Raw genomic sequence first — 17,415 nt, 5'->3', positions numbered from 1 at the left:
GGTTCAAGTGTGGTCGTACCCTCAGTATCCTGATTATGTGTGTCTACTGAACAGGTTCTAGTGTGGTCGTACCCTCAGTATGCTGATTATGTATGTCTACTAAACAGGTTCTGGTGTGGTCGTACCCTCAGTATCCTGATTATGTGTGTCTACTAAACAGGTTCTAGTGTGGTCGTACCCTCAGTATGCTGATTATGTGTGTCTACTGAACAGGTTCTAGTGTGGTCGTACCCTCAGTATGCTGATTATGTGTGTCTACTAAACAGGTTCTAGTGTGGTCGTACCCTCAGTATTCTGATTATGAGTGTCTACTAAACAGGTTCTAGTGTGGTCGTACCCTCAGTATCCTGATTATGTATGTCTATTAAACAGGTTCTAGTGTGGTCGTACCCTCAGTATCCTGATTATGTATGTCTACTAAACAGGTTCTAGTGTGGTCGTACCCTCAGTATCCTGATTATGTATGTCTACTAAACAGGTTCTAGTGTGGTCGAACCCTCAGTATCCTGATTATGTGTGTCTACTAAACAGGTTCTAGTGTGGTCGTACCCTCAGTATCCTGATTATGTATGTCTACTAAACAGGTTCTAGTGTGGTCGTACCCTCAGTATTCTGATTATGTATGTCTACTAAACAGGTTCTAGTGTGGTCGAACCCTCAGTATCCTGATTATGTGTGTCTACTAAACAGGTTCTAGTGTGGTCGTTCCCTCAGTATCCTGATTATGTATGTCTACTAAACAGGTTCTAGTGTGGTCGTACCCTCAGTATCCTTATTATGTATGTCTACTAAACAGGTTCTAGTGTGGTCGTACCCTCAGTATCCTGATTATGTATGTCTACTAAACGGGTTCTAGTGTGGTCGAACCCTCAGTATCCTGATTATGTGTGTCTACTAAACAGGTTCTAGTGTGGTCGTACCCTCAGTATCCTGATTATGTATGTCTACTAAACAGGTTCTAGTGTGGTCGTACCCTCAGTATTCTGATTATGTATGTCTACTAAACAAGTTCTAGTGTGGTCGAACCCTCAGTATCCTGATTATGTGTGTCTACTAAACAGGTTCTAGTGTGGTCGTACCCTCAGTATCCTGATTATGTATGTCTACTAAACAGGTTCTAGTGTGGTCGTACCCTCAGTATCCTGGTTATGTATGTCTACTGAACAGGTTCTAGTGTGGTCGTACCCTCAGTATTCTGATTATGAGTGTCTACTAAACAGGTTCTAGTGTGGTCGTACCCTCAGTATTCTGATTATGTATGTCTACTAAACAGGTTCTAGTGTGGTCGTACCCTCAGTATCCTGATTATGTATGTCTACTAAATAGGTCGTAAAATGGCTGTACCACAATACAATAATAATTCTTATCATATGATCTCAATGTTTTTATCGAAGAGTAGCAATGCTCGGTTTATGACTGTTATGGAAGAAGCACTTGATAAAATTAACATCACTAAACACTGAAAGTACCCATACTGACACGCGATGACGCAAGACTTATGTTTATGGTATGCACTCTTGATGTATGTGTCACGTGACAGATTACTTATATGGTGCAGGTACGTGACAAAAATTATAGCTATAGCAATATCATGCAAAATAGTGGTTAAAAATAACGATAGAACCAGCGATATCATCAATTCTTTACAGAAATGAAGTACGGCTTCCACGACTGCCTAAGGAGCTCACTTCATCGATATAACTTATATGACCCCACTCGTACAGCGGTAGTAGCGCACTAGGCATTTCTTCCCACGGTCCTTCAGTCACGTCTACTGTACTCATTGTTTCTTCTGTCGACTCGTCAGGTGGCATCGGGGATGGAGTTCGTGGTGTCGGTGGTGGTGAGGACCCACGTCCAGCACCAGGCGTGGACTGGTCTCTGACAGACGTCACTATGGTTTCAAGGTCGTTCATTCTAGTTTGCATTATTTGCATTTTGTCGTCCATATTGCTTAAAGTTTCAAACATGTCATATTTAAAACCTGTTATGTCCTGTTTGACCTGCATGAGCACTGGGTCGAAAGCCTCGTCCTCGTCGCCTACCCGACGTCTGTCGAACATGTACCTACGAACAAGGCGCTGAACCACCTCCTGAATGAAAGAAAACGAGACAATAAATCTGTTCTGTGAGTCGGCCGTCTAGCGCCAACACGGTCCAGAGACGTCAGCGTGAAGTGGTTTTCAAACCTGACCCACGTATGTGTAGGTGATTTCACCTGAACATATAACGAACGGGCTGATAAATTATACGTAGATCACAAGATAATGATAAGTAAAGCTTTGTGGAGAGTGATACTTCCACCGTGTTTCTCAGTTACAAGTTTGGAAGAAAGTGTCGCTCTTTTGTAAGGCTTTATTTATAATTAACCAAGGAATAAATCGAGAGGTATCGATATTATTTAATTATTTTTTTTATTTTAACTTTCCTATAAGTCATTTGGTAATGTAGTCGTTCTTTTTCAGAATAATTAAATTTTTAAAGGGTGGCAGTCGTCGATATGAGACTCACAACGACGTATACAACGCGTGTGACATACATTGTTTATTTACATGAAATTTGAACAAGCGCTGCGCGACGACCACCGCACAGGTCTGTTTTATTGACAGACGACCACAGACAAACAAATTATTGACACTGTGTCAGTTTTATTTACTTCACATCATCGCGTCGATGATAGAGGGCATGATTTACAGAAACAGTGTATTATATGTTTGTGAAGCAATCACCTGCATGTGCCACTGTGACTTCGATTTGCTTATTTAATTTAACCATGCTGTCATTCTTATGATCACTGACATGTGTTTTCATATGAAGCGAAATTACGTCATGATTCAGCATCCACTACTGTAGGCTGGATAACCATAGCTTATCATTAACGTAGACTCAAATGTAACATAATGTCGGGTAATTTAAGAAAACATCACATCGAAACAACCGTACAATTAACATCAATTTCGTATCACTCAACACCGTTTCTCTGACAAAGCAATGTTAATTACAGCTGAATATGTAACTAAATAAATAGTAACAGATTCATATTCTAAAAATATCCTAAGGATATCGTTCTTTCAGACTCATCAACGCAAATAAGGGTCGCTGTCCTTGTTTCTGCTTTCTCTGACCTATGAGTGGCTTGTAACACATAGTTTGTACAACGCATGCGTAGGACGTACCTGATATTCCTTGCTCTTAATATCCAACATTGATTGTTTACGCTAGAATAAACAGTTTTGATATTAATATGAATTGCAGTTGTCATTATAGTAGCAGAATTTTAAATAATAAATACCAATGAATCTTAGATTCAAAATTCTACATGTTTTTTTATTAACATTACAATAATTGTATCCGTACAGAATACTGATTTCTAACCAACCAGGTAATGCAATACTGCTCATATTTTTATTTTATTCAAAGACGTCAAATTGTAAACATATTTACGGGAAATAAACGATTTTAGAACAGGAATATATTCGCTGAGGTTGACAGTTGGGATAACAAAGGCGCACAGAACGATTTGAAAAAAGAGAAAAAAAGTATTTAGAAATATAATCAATACAAGCGTATCATGTAAACAATCTTTATATATGAACACATTAAGTTTATGTAAAAACGACCACCTGCCATTCGTATCACGCAGTGCACCATGGGACATTGGTGTATGCAAATTAGTCAAAAGCACGCGACATAATATTTACTACTCACAGTTTTCAAGTCAATTATTTTCTTCCCGGCCATTCTTAGTCGTATTCGCTTGAAGAGATCAATTATACATTTCAGCGATGGCAACACGTTGAAAGGCGGGGGCACTGTTTGGCCTTCGCCAAAGAAACTGACCCAAAGACGTGATCTAGCATACTTCCATTGGATATCGGCGTCTTCCTACGAATGTTAGAGGCGATAAAAGAAAAATGGAAAAACAAAATTATCCCCGATCAGTTACTAAGTTCATATATAAACCAGTTAGGAAAATGTGGTTCAAAAATATAGCACGAAGTTGCTAAGGTGCCGACCAGATAAACGTGCACAGTTTGACCAATACACTATTGTGTCTATTTTCAGTGCAATGAACTGCGGCATTGGTTCCCCGTTGCGGAAATGAATCGTATTGTTTATGCACTTTTAAGTTTCAAAAAGCACTGCACGTAGACATGACGCCGACAATCAAAATAAATTGCTCCATTTAGTCACAGTTAGACTTCATCTAGGGGGCCTTTATTGTACAAACAATTGCATTACTCCTATTCCGAACACTTTCATAGCAGCATGTCGATTATCAGATTTCACAGCCACGCTGGCTTACTTATTATACATTTTATTAAAATTATCTACCCACATAGACAATAAAAAAGACGTAAAATATATGAACCGACATCCTCCAACAACATTCACAGTGCTTTGTACGTCATATTTTAAAGTTTTACGTTCAACACGTGATTGTGGTATTTCCACTTTGAAACTTCAAATTTGTTTTGTGATGTACATTTATCTATGATTCATTGATTAAATGATTGACTGGTGTTGCGCTGATTGCACAGACTCAAGCAGAAATTTACTATATCTATCGTTAATTGCAATTTCGAACCGATATTGATGTCGGCTCGGCACAATATTACGTAACACGTTAGTTCGCTGTGACATTCAGAATCTGAATCTGTTAGAGAGCAAAGGTAATATTTAATAAATTGAACGTCATTAAAATCACTAATATTAATTGATTAATAATTCAACATTACAATATATTATTAATTAGCATAAAAATAAGAAATAGAAGGTGTTTGTATGCAATCCAAAGCACAGCAATTATAATACGTGAAATACAAAAAGTCACGAGTGATGGCGCCCTCAAACGACGAATTGTTAACGTTGCTGTCAATTGGTAGCAAACAAATCATTCCAAAGTTTCTACTATTTTTAATATTAAATACTGTCCAACAATTAAATAGTTTGTAAAGAGCACTACATTCCATATTACGGAGGCATGAACAAACAAACAATGTTATTATTTGTAAACGACATCTTCTTCACGTGATAATTATATCGGAGTGCATCACCGCTTGAGGGCGGTTATGCATGGAAACGTGCAAATGTTTGAACATGACCTACCTCCACTTTCGTATATGTATTACTCATCATAGCGATGAGTACATTGAGAAGTACAACCATACCGATGACGTGATACGCAGCGAACAGTATCCTGCCAACACTTTCAGTGAACCAGTGATCCGCACCTTTTATGTCTAGACTTACCAATTCAGATACTCCGAACAACGCCCAGAAAAGTGTATTTAATGCATCTGGTATTCTGTCAATAGAAACACGGATTTTGAAAAAAAATGCTCAGTTTGACACCTGACTGTCTTTTTGTTTTTACCCATGATGCATTAAAAGGTCTAATGTTACAATTTTTACAATTTTGAACATTGTTGAACTATCATGTCACTGTTTCCTACATATCACGCGCAATTTCTTAAGACTTGTGCAAGTTTTAACAAAGATTTCATAGAAAAGTTGGATTTTTATGCTGTGTATCTATAAATTCATACATATAATTTTTTTTACTTTAACAGATTGTGGTCAATCCTGCATGAAAACAAATTTTTGGTTGACTGTTGTGAACTTGCTGACATGTAGGCTTTACATATGCTAGTGTTTTGACACATTTTCTGGTTATTTCGTTTTCATGTTGAACATACAAATACAGTATACATAGCAAATAGAAAACGTCACTAAATCTTTTTTCCATCTCTCGCTGGATCATATTGTATTGAGGGTTTTTTTGGATTGTTTGAATGAAATTTACTTTAGTTCTACTCAGGATAAATGTGTAACCCAGAGTGTTATTTAGTGCATATATTGGTTATTACTGTAATATGTGAAACTGCGTCAATTGCATAAAACGTCTTGTTACCGAGTCAATAAATGTATTGTTCATTTGCCGCCTCTGAATCATATTATAGAAAATTGTTCTTCTATATTAATTACATTCAAACAAAAGTATCTCAGTTAAGAACTTGAAGCCAAACCATCACTGATTTCCATTGGCACAATACCTGTTAAATAAGTTCAGATATTTAGAACACATTATGGTAAACACCGATGATATTATTCTTGTGCCCAAATGTCCGCGTTTCATCTGATCGAATGAGCTCAAAGAATGTATGTCACGGATATCCAAGCAAACAAGAATCCTCGAAGCAAAAACATGTACAAATTCAATCTATCTGGCAGGAGAATGATCACAAATGGTTTTCCAAACTGAATACTCCAACGCTTTAAACAAATCTAAGAAATCTAAAAAAAGAAGCCGAGTCTGATACAGTAGCACCAACGATGTAGATTGGTTTTATGTGTCTAGAAACGACCTTCTATAAATGATAACAAAGAGTTATAAAAAGTATTACAAATTTATGTAGACACTCATGCGATCGTCGACAAAAATACAAAAAAAAAATATACAGAATACAGTTTTGACTTCTACTTAAAAATTATATAATATGGAAAGAAAAATATATTTTATTAAAGTATATGTATGTCACACACTGATATGAAAACATTTTTTTATGTTTCCCATTCAGTATGTCGTTAAATCATAGACAATATAGTTTTACTACAGTTCTACTATACTGGTTTAATCATGATGTTGAAGATGAAACTTATTTTTAGTGTCTCATCACACAATGCACAGACGTATATGGGCATACTTATATCAGGAATAGGAAATCGAGACTATATAATTTCTGAAATATCAAGTCTTGGATGAGATTTCTGTTTTGGCTGAAATTTTGCATGAATATTTTTCCCACATATGCCCTATTTATTTCAAAATGCATTACTCCCATATTTGTGCCAACAAATAAGAAAAGAGTTTAAATAATATTACTGAAATTTATATAGATGATGTTTATTTAAATATATGTGACAGGTAAAACATGTCTTGATGTTTTGGCTTTATAAGTATTCCTTTACCAGGTGGGAGAACATGTTTACCTGTTTGGGGTACATTTTTATTTTCACGGACTGGTAATTACATGTAAAATACAAGATAAATTTTATTATCGCTGATTTTATATTTGGTGATTTCTTTCTTCAACGGGAATAGAAATATATTTATATATTAAAGGAACAATCAAGTCGTTTAGAGATGTTTAACATTCACTGTCAGCAGGTATGTGAACAGCGCCACCTACGTTTAGAATTTTGTGATAGTCAAGTTGTGGCAGATTTGATAGTTGTAGCTTCTCAGGAAAACGATGCGTTTAGTGGTGTATAGATCACCGCTGGTTGTTAATAAAGAAATCTTTATAATTCAATGTTTTCGGCAGATACCTTTAAAGACTAGATATAACAATGTCACTAATACTTACGTGCCAAATGGTTGAGAACATTGGGTCTCGTTGCGAACTTTGCAGTCTAGTTTCATCTCGAACGAATAGTACCAATAAAGCTGATTAAGACCGAGAGAGAAAGCGAACCATACCAACGAAAATATCATTAGAAACTTTACTATATCCATCATCATCCTCCCTAGGGATATTTGCATAGGGCCAACATGCATGCTGACGACGGTTATACGGATTACTCGTAAGAAAGTGAGGACCTTTGCCATTGCAAACAGACCTTCTGATATAAGAACAGGATCGAAAGCATCCCATCGTTTTCTGGCTGACGGCTCAAGGTTGTTCATTGATTGTGAGCCATACATACCAGAGCTCATTCCTCGGAAACGAGTTGTCTGGCTGGACTGGCTGGACGGGTAACCCGTCGATCTTTGTGAAGAGATCACTCTATACGATTCCATCATCTCGTTGATATTTTCCATTTTTTCTGTCATTTCGGTTAGGATTCCTGTCAAGTTTGATTCTAACTTCTTTTGCTCGGTTAGTACTTTTCCCAGCTGGTGGTTCATGTGTTCCATTTGTATTCGTAGTTCGATCAAATCGTTGGTGGCGCTGCCTTCAAATTCGTCTTCATCATCCATGTCCGTAAATGAGTCGTTGTAACTGTCCAATGAAATGACGGAGTTGATTTCTTCTGTCTGTGAGCTTGACGAATCGTAATCCGACATCGGTACTTGAAAGTACCCTTCGCTGTACTGTTCAAAAAATGAGAAGTTTAAATTTTTGTGGTAAAACCCATCCAGATTATTATCAATGCTCGATAAGCCGCCGGCTCCACGATTCATTTCCTGTATAAAAATAAGAGTCATAATCCTGATCAGTGCATTGGGTAATATTTATATATTATTATGAAATGAGAGGGTGAATCGGACGGTAGCTACACACTTCAACATCGAAATATGTATACTATAGAATACTCTAATAATTCGTACAGCATGTGCAACATAAACAATTTACATTTACTACAGTTAATAAAAAAAACGCGATATCCATCTATTCAGAAAATCTGACACGGTTGTTATGTTTGACTAATATATTTTCATGAAACGTTTAGAAAGTTGTATATACTTCGTGTATAAATTACCTATTGTTATACAAGTTTATATGCAAAAAAATGGAACCACGGGCCAAATTATTGAGAAAACATTTTTTGGACACGATGGCGAATAAGTAAAACAAAACATGCTGGTTACTAGTATATTCCTTTTAAAAATAAAAAGTGGGTACCGACATAATTATAAATATACGGAAATTTCAGTTTTTTGTAGAATGTTAATACATAGAATAATTTCTCAGGTAAAAATTTCTGCACGTCCACACAAAATGCGGTTACAAAAACAATTTTAATTAGAAGAAAAACAGTACAGTTTTATGTATGCATATTGGTCGGCAAAGGAATTTGAAGTTCCCGTTTTGTAGTCTAGAGAAAGCAATGAATAAATTAATTACAATATTAACATAATAGTTCATTCATATTCCCACACTGAGCTTTCATAAACAGAAAATGGCGCCGGCTAACTTGTGAAATTGTTCCTACAACCAGACAACACGCTGAGGAGACATCAACCTACACTAGATTTCATTAATAGTTATATCAACATCCACTGTTTAGGCCTTATACACGTGTATATTATTGCTTTGGCCTTGACATTTAAGTTCGACTATTTTTCCCTTCTATTATTTATACTGTCGACATACATAAATACATACACATACTTACATACTGTGATTTTGAACTTTTGCCTCCAACACCCAAAACAGCCTTGAGGTTACATGCGTGTAAATTTTAAGGAAATCGCTATTTTTTCTTAAAACTGTAATATGTATATATTTTTGTCCATACAATTTGTGATCGCTTGTAGTTTCTAGCTCTCCCGTTTCATAAATAAACTGACAATAATTGGTTTCATAATCTTGTTCTCCCATTAAATGATATTTACATAAGAAAGTTTTTGATTTGGCTGGGGATACATAAAATGTAATATTATGATGAAATTGTTTACACGTATCTGTTAATCGACTTAATTAGTTGATTACGAGTGAATGGTTGTGTTATGTCTGTCATCGTTTAAGCCTATGCGAGGTTCTGAACTGAACTCGACTCAGTGATTTGGAACTAAGTACGAGATAACCGTCGATATTCGGACTACTATTTCTGACAGTTTAGTATTCGTAGTTATTTATGTAGTGAACGATTAATCAAAAGATATGATGTGTTCAGTGCTTAGTATGATTGGCTTTATGATTGAAGGTTACGCCCTAGAGTCTTTTTACTGCTTTGTAATTGGTTAATGTTTTGAAAGCGAATAAAGTTGTTTTTAGCTGGTCTTGGCGAGTACACCAGAACAGACGCAGTCCTGGAGAGTCTTGGGTGAGTCTTGGGTCAGCCTTGCGATAGTCTTGGGGACTTTTCCCCAGGGCGCTGTGTCTTATAGAGTGATCGAATAACCGACTAAGACGTGAGTTGAAACGTAATTCGTTGTGTGTGTCTATTTGACTGTAAAGCTTAAGTGACTTTCCCGATCCCGTACCTCAAGGGGACGAGATAGAGAGACGAGACGAGATTCCCCCCCTGGCACGTGTGGAGAACCCTAGAGGAGAAGAATTTCCCCCTGATAATATTATGGCAAAAATGTTCACCTTCAAAAATATGTACACAAGGACTAATTAATGGCCATATAACAATAACTATATGAGTAAAACTGGCTGTGGCCGTCCTTCATTATTTTATAACACTATTAACAATAACCCTAAATTACACTATAATGAATTATTTAATATTTGGCTAAACATAAATATTCCTATTCTAAAATGTTAAAACTTGTTACATTATGTACAAATCAAATTGAAAATGGGATTCAGTTTCTTTCAGGTTGTTAAAACAAAATTCAACTTACAAAAAATTTTCGCACAGTGAGACCACAGCTTAAGAAATGTCCATTCATGTTCTAAAATATGCTAGACGAATATTAATACACTGCTTTGATACATACAGGCAACGTTAGTTGTTCATTTCAAATCATAATTCAATGTATTTATAGACATACTGTAACAAACAACCATATTAAACAATGCGTTTAACCACATTGCGTCGTTCAATGTATATAAATAGCTCTACCTGAATTGTGACTGTGACACGCAGGGCTATCCATCCCCAGTATAAAGATAAGGTAATGAAGTCAAACACTTTCCACTGAAAGTTCTCCATGAACGACTTAGCACCTTTTTTCCATAACGTACGACATTCTTGCCATGTCAACCCTGAAATATACATCGAATATTATATCATGTGCCCATATTTGGACATTGCGCTACGTCATTGCTACACTGCCGTATATAGTCTCAGCGTAGACAATACCATGCTTTGTATCAGGGGTTTGGATAGAAACTAATAATTTTTGGACGAGTTCCGGGTTTTCTGGTTGCTAAGACAACAACTTTATATCGTCGTTGTTGTATCCATTTGAAATAGCGTCAGTGTTAATATTTGATCAAATATCCTTATTTCAAAACAATCGTCACGCGGAATGATTGACAGTTACTTGTACCTAAATTATGATTTAAGTGTTTGCATCTAAGTTCAATAACCGACATACTGTTATTTCTTACCACTGACAATATATGTCTGATGAATGGTACCAGCAACATTCAAACCATTTGACATTACATTACTTATTCAAGTTTTTCAAGACAATGGTTACTCAGTGGACTTACCAGGAATTGTTTTCGACGTAAGCCGGGAATGGTTTTATTCCAGTGAACACTGCGATAAAGACTTTCCGTTTTCGACAATATGAAATTCTTTCGTTTTTATGCAGAAAAATACAGTATTTATATTAAGTAAAATCATATTTATTAAAGTTATTGTTCATGCATGAGTTGTAATCGGTATTTATGGAAATTAGTTATGGGTGCATCGTTATGAATTATTCTTAATATACATTTCTGAATTATCTTGTCAAAATATTTTTCTTTCTCTTTTGTACTCCAAAAAAACGAAAGAAATACACTCTGTCGAAAACTTGTGACGGGGAGTCTATATCGCAATACTAGTGGAACACGCTGTACCTTTTGGGTTTTTAATTTGGACCATGGTCTAGGCGGATGACAGGCTGATAAAAAGTAAGAACTTACCTAAAATCCAGAAGATTATGAGAATTTCGGTGAATGAAGGCGTCGAAACTCTCTGCTGTTGTTTCACAACGAAAGCCCATTTATCATGATCCGGTGTCCCGTATACGTTATCGTCTATTCCCTCCCAATCCACAGCCTGTAACCCTAGCAACACCAGAAACCAGACCGAGGAAGACGTATGACACACGAATCGCAGATACGGTATACGTAGTAATTTGGATGCCCTGTTTTCTGGCGATATTACGTACGATAAACATAATACTGGTAAGCAAAAAAAGATGACAATTATGACGAACAATGTTTTCACTTTGCCCTGTTGCCGCCAATTAGGAAGTCCTCTGTACCATCCCTCTATTAGATGCTGCTGGCAGTGAGGATGCGCAACAAACTGTAAAATAAGAAAAGAATCTAGTTGTTCAGGTTTATGGGGAGGGATCACTCATAAAGCAACCTGGTAAAACGTGGGAAATGAACACCAATATAGCAATTTCTGCTGTTATATAATAATCCCTTCCACATGTTTCCGCTTTGAACAAAGAAAAAACAATAAACCTTAAAATCTGCTGGTGCTAGACCTATGCTTTGTCGTTTGGAATCAAACCTTGTATATGTGACAGAAAATGTGGAATATAATGTTGAAACTTGTGAAAATCATTTCTTGTTAATCAATCTCGTACCTTCTTTTGTTCACACTTAATAGCTCTTTTCACCTTATAAGGTTCATCGCATTTATTTTCTGACCCATCTAACAACCACTCTTCTGGATCGTGATTCAAAACAATCGCCTGCTCATCGGAATCCCGAACTTTCCCGAGTAGATCCGAGGCAAACTGTTCGCATTGATCAGCTAGTTCTTGGTATTGGTTTCTGAACTCGTAGTCGCGTTTACTGAGCTGGTGTAACTTTTGACCCAATTCAAAAGCAGTGTCGATAGGATCTGCACTGGTTAGCGCTATGTAGGCCTGACTGGCCAATGCTTTGTATACATTTATCAAACCAAGAGAGTGTTGCAGCGTGAACTGTTCGGTCTTAAATGAGTAGAATTCTGGATCATCGATATTTGCCCCGTTATCGAGGAGAAGTTTAATGATATCATAATTGTTATGGTGGGCTGCTAAGATGATCGGCGTAATATCTGGATGCAAGTCTCCATTCAACGAGTGACAGTTGAGACATTCCTATAAAAGGAAAAAAAAGCATTTACGCTTCTTCCAATCTCCTTCCATGGACATTGGCCATATTTTGTTACGTAATCTCCAACCCACACTAATGATTAAAATTCATAATATTTTAGTTATTCATTAATTGTTCGAGCCAAATCATCGTGAGTTAAGTGTCTACAAACAATGACGTAATGAATAATAAAATAGACCAATCAGTCGCGCCCTCTAGCAACAAAACGCTTTTTTGGCATCTAATTGAGAATGACGTAAATGGGTGTAGGCAATATATCGCTGAAATGTCGCTCGTCGTATAGTATAGGGAGAATCCCAAAATTTACCTTGTACACCAGCTACGCCAAAGAAGAGCGACAAAAGGACGGGTCATGACCAGTGTATTGTTCACATTTACAAAGCATTCTGGGTAGGTGACAATACAAAAATTAAATGGAAGAAATATAGTGATTATCAATGACAAGGCTATACATCTTATGCTATTATCCTTTGAGCATATTATCTTTCATGTCAGATCATTTCCCACGATATGACGTCATTGTGGCTGATATTTTGCGCTTTCTGGTGCTCGACCTCAGTCTAAATATGATTTATTTACAAGTACGTTTTTTCTAGCAAATTAAATTCAGGATTTAAAGTATTATGGCGTCATATAAATTGTATTAATCTAAGTTTGTATTTCGACCTTTAGTATGACGTCATTCATCTGCTACTCGTCTAACTTCACGTACGTAAGTATCTGATTCATTACTAAGGTGCGATGTCATAGGACTGATCACCGAATCACTTCACACGAGTAGACTACAGCTCAGGGCCATGTGACCCTTAGAGCAAATTCAGTTAGATGCCTTTAATTAAAGTGAATGCATTATTCACAATATGACATAGAGATTTCTCACACATAGCTTTCTTTGGATTAGGTTAGACAGGGAAGAAATTAATAGGTCGACACCATGGCAAACCTTCTACTCTCTCTGTGGATTTGGGAATATTAGCTTTACTTGCAATTGTATTTCAAGAATTTAAATCATTAAATGACCTTCAATATACAATGTACCTTTAAATTCTTCCCCTGTTAAATACTTGTTGTCTGACAACAACATTTCGACATCATTAGATGAATATGTCCACTCACAGTTATTGGTATGTCAATGTTACATTGTATCTAACTTTTAACACATGTATGGACAATTTTAAATCACAATATTGCGCTAAGTTGTATATTCTTACCCTCAGTAAGTGCTTGCCTTTCAAATGGTCCAATATTATTGACACTGAACCAATGATCTGTATGTCAACTGCTTGCAACAGTGAATCGGCAACGTCGATCCCACGCTCTAGTAGGACAGCTACAACATCTGAAAAAACACAATTACACCAAGTTGCATATAATTATTACATGCGCAATATGACTTGAGAAGCCGATAAATTGTAATAGATATTCAATTACCCCAATTATATTTATTGTGCGAGGTACGGGCCACGCACGTTGAAGAGAAATCATGGAATAGACTAATCACACAACGTACTATATTTATTGATGAAGTTGGCTACACATTCCATTTTATTTGATAAATAGGCGTTCCATATGAGTGTCCTGGAGGTCAGTGTATATAGGGAAACTGTGGACGAACTAGCAAACCATTTCACTTAGAATTGCATTCACATACGAGAAATGACGACTGGGAAAGAAGTTCAATGATGTTTCATCCCTGTGGAAAGACAGATCTTGACTTTTCACTGATGAATAATTAGGTTTGAGGGCGTATTCTAAAATTCCATCAACCACACACACGTACAGCCTGTACAATAATAATGTTTATTGTATGTACATTTATGTACCTGTTTTAGGATATACTCTTTGAAACAATGAATTCATTATGCTCATGGTATTATTTTTCGCGCAAATATGAAAAACAGACGCGAACGTCAGTCCAAACAATATTACTTCCACCTGACGCAACTTTCGAGCTTGGTGCTGAGGAGTTATCAAGTTTGGAATCTAGAATAAACAGATTTAAAAAGAATAATTTTAGTACTCATTTTTCAAGTTTGTCTTTATATAATACCACTGTAATTTCGCTCACGGAAAACATTTCAAAAAACCTAGGTGAGATACTGTGGAACCTCTAAATGAGCAAGTACATAAAGTCTCCCTGTGTTATGCGTGAATATGTCATTTAAAATAGTCTAGATCTATTTGTCCTTTAAATTACATGAGCTTTATAACGAAAGGTAAACAATTCCAGCTGTTTATGAAAGTGTGTAAAATGTAAAATGAAATTGTTAAGGCAGTCGGATATTAAACTGCAAACATAATATGGGTTTAATAATTATGAATCTAAACTAGTACGCATAAATGCACATAAAGTTCATTATCGATACCGCTCTTGGTGACGTGTATTATTTTTAGATTGAAGCTTGTTGTGATTTGTCTTGAAAAAATGATCTGTTCCGAGTGCAATGTTTGTTTATAAGTAACACAATATGTTGCTATGTTTACGAACAAGAGTGTTATCGGCCTAAGGGATAAAATGCAGCTTGCCAGCATTTCATCTATTTTACGACAACTGAAATTGAAAAGTAGATTCGGTAAATGATTTCGAAGAATACATGAAGAATGTTTAACGAATGTACGTAATGCTGCTAACTTTCATATTAGTGTTGTAATTTGTTGCTTTGCCACTATGTTTTTTTTTATTATTTTTTATTTTGTATTGTTATATCTATTGTCTTGATATTTGTTTATGTTTATCTTCAGTGAATTGCCTGTTATCATTCATCGACACTGGTTACATAATTTTAATGACTTAAATTTTATATTTTTCTACTTGCATAATGTCCAATCAGTGTAATTATTACATGTATTAGTAGTTTTGCATAAGACATGTCAAAACTTCAATCATTTACTATTTTGTCTGCACAGCCATGTCCTCAAATATATTCAGATAAAAGTTTGAAAACAGAAACATCGGTCGCCAATAAATAGCGGAACTAATATGGGTATTTACATTATACAGTAGGCATCCGAAATAAGAACCAACGTTTAAATTCCATCTTCTGATTCAATTCACGAAGTGATATGCGTGATTGTTGCCGTCAGTAATGTACTGCATGTTTTAATATAGAAAACAAAAACAATTAATAAATGGAAGTTATAGTGACTGGAGTTAATTTACGTTTTCAGATATTTTAATCAGTTTTGTAGAATACTATTTAGTGTCGCTGTTGGAAATGTGATTATACGGGCGTCTATGATATGTTTCATTTCCTGGCGATTATGAAATGTAATATGGAACAAATCAGTCTTATGATACATGTACAATCAGTATTAATATGCATTCCACCCCATGGCGATTTTTAGACTAAAAGTAAACAGCAGCAAGAAACTGTTATTTAAAATCTGCAAACATTTGTTGCTATGCTTGTACGCATGGATGTTTTCATTTATATTCATAGTAATTACTGTATGTATGCGCGTAATGTTTAAACATAACCACCCCCTAATACATATAACAGTACGTTAAACTGGATCATGAATAAACACTTCGCAAATGTTCCAGTCAACTTCACAAGGGGTGTTACGATGTGCAAGTACAGTGAGCGTGAGTGTGTTCATATGTATCACTAGCTTGGCTTAGGTTGACATGTAAATGATAAAACAGAGAAGTGTAAAACTTTTAGCTCGTTGTTTGTCGCTTGGTAACCGTCATGCTCCAATATTGTTTTAACGAGACAACATAGATGACTGTGATAATCATATGAGTAACTATTATTTTAGCTACGGTAATATATTGCGGTATTTGATCCACACCTCAGGATATATTTTGATTACGGGTTGAAAACAAAACACATTGGGAGGAAATAGAATAACACGGGATCCATATATAACAATATATCTTTTAGATGAAATAAAGGAAAATACGAGAAAACTGGTGTTTCCATTATTTTAATGGTCGAATAATACTGATAATGTTTGCTGTTAAACACATTGTTATAACGACATCTATAGTCTTTATTTAGTAAGATATATCAGTCTAAAATACCAGCAAAAACTATTCAGGCACCGGGTTATAATCTGTCACACCCTACTTTCAATCGAGAGAGACGCATACTATTGCAGGTAGGTGATAAAAGTGTATCTTTATCCGGCGCCAGTTACACGTAGTATAAACTACAAAGTGTGTTTGCATATAATGGTAACACGATCAGCCCTGGAGGCACAGTATGATATCTCTGGAATAGTGCATTCAAGTAGCCAATAGAGGAAGTTCTTTAATAAGATGAATGTCAGCATCCTTTATTCTATGTTTTTTTATATAACCTCAAACCTTGCAAATAAAAGTGTGCATGGATCATTGGAAGCAACAGTGTTTATTGCTATGTGATAACTGTCATAAAGGTGATTGACAGGTCATACTTGTTTACAACTATGGAAGGATAATTCGAATCTACCAGGTTTGCTTGTCATTTACATAACAAAGGATGTTGACAATCTACTGACTTGCCAATGTACCTGAATGGCATCGTAGAACAGCTGCTAGGAAGACCACATTCTGATTGGCTCCTGTGGAACCCCAGGTGGTGTACCTGAAACTGGGTCATTTATGCCATGTAAATAGTCTAGACGGAGGACAGTCCACCTGTGTACTCTGTGTGTTGCTACTGCGATATTGTGTCACAAGTAATACAGGCTTCAATCA

The 17,415-nt window shown here is 36.0% G+C and overlaps 1 protein-coding gene across 1 annotated transcript in view; it reads right to left on the bottom strand.

Moving 5' to 3' along the window:
• Positions 1-1,643: 1,643 nt before the first annotated feature.
• Positions 1,644-17,415, bottom strand: part of LOC100373612 (short transient receptor potential channel 7-like) — a 39,051-nt gene continuing 23,279 nt past the window's right edge. The window contains exons 2-10 of the mRNA XM_078007667.2: positions 13,943-14,070; positions 12,215-12,715; positions 11,538-11,925; positions 10,522-10,664; positions 7,371-8,191; positions 5,110-5,308; positions 3,709-3,885; positions 3,177-3,218; positions 1,644-2,093 (exon numbers count right to left, since the gene is read on the bottom strand). Coding sequence (XP_077863793.2) covers positions 1,644-2,093; positions 3,177-3,218; positions 3,709-3,885; positions 5,110-5,308; positions 7,371-8,191; positions 10,522-10,664; positions 11,538-11,925; positions 12,215-12,715; positions 13,943-14,070 — 2,849 coding nt within the window. The remainder of the gene's footprint in view (positions 2,094-3,176; positions 3,219-3,708; positions 3,886-5,109; positions 5,309-7,370; positions 8,192-10,521; positions 10,665-11,537; positions 11,926-12,214; positions 12,716-13,942; positions 14,071-17,415) is intronic.

The sequence above is a fragment of the Saccoglossus kowalevskii genome, chromosome 18 (assembly GCF_978046115.1).
Source record: "Saccoglossus kowalevskii chromosome 18, keSacKowa6.1, whole genome shotgun sequence".
Lineage (NCBI taxonomy): Eukaryota > Metazoa > Hemichordata > Enteropneusta > Harrimaniidae > Saccoglossus > Saccoglossus kowalevskii.
Note: the sequence above shows the minus strand (reverse complement) of the source record. Positions and strands in the feature narration are given on the sequence as shown.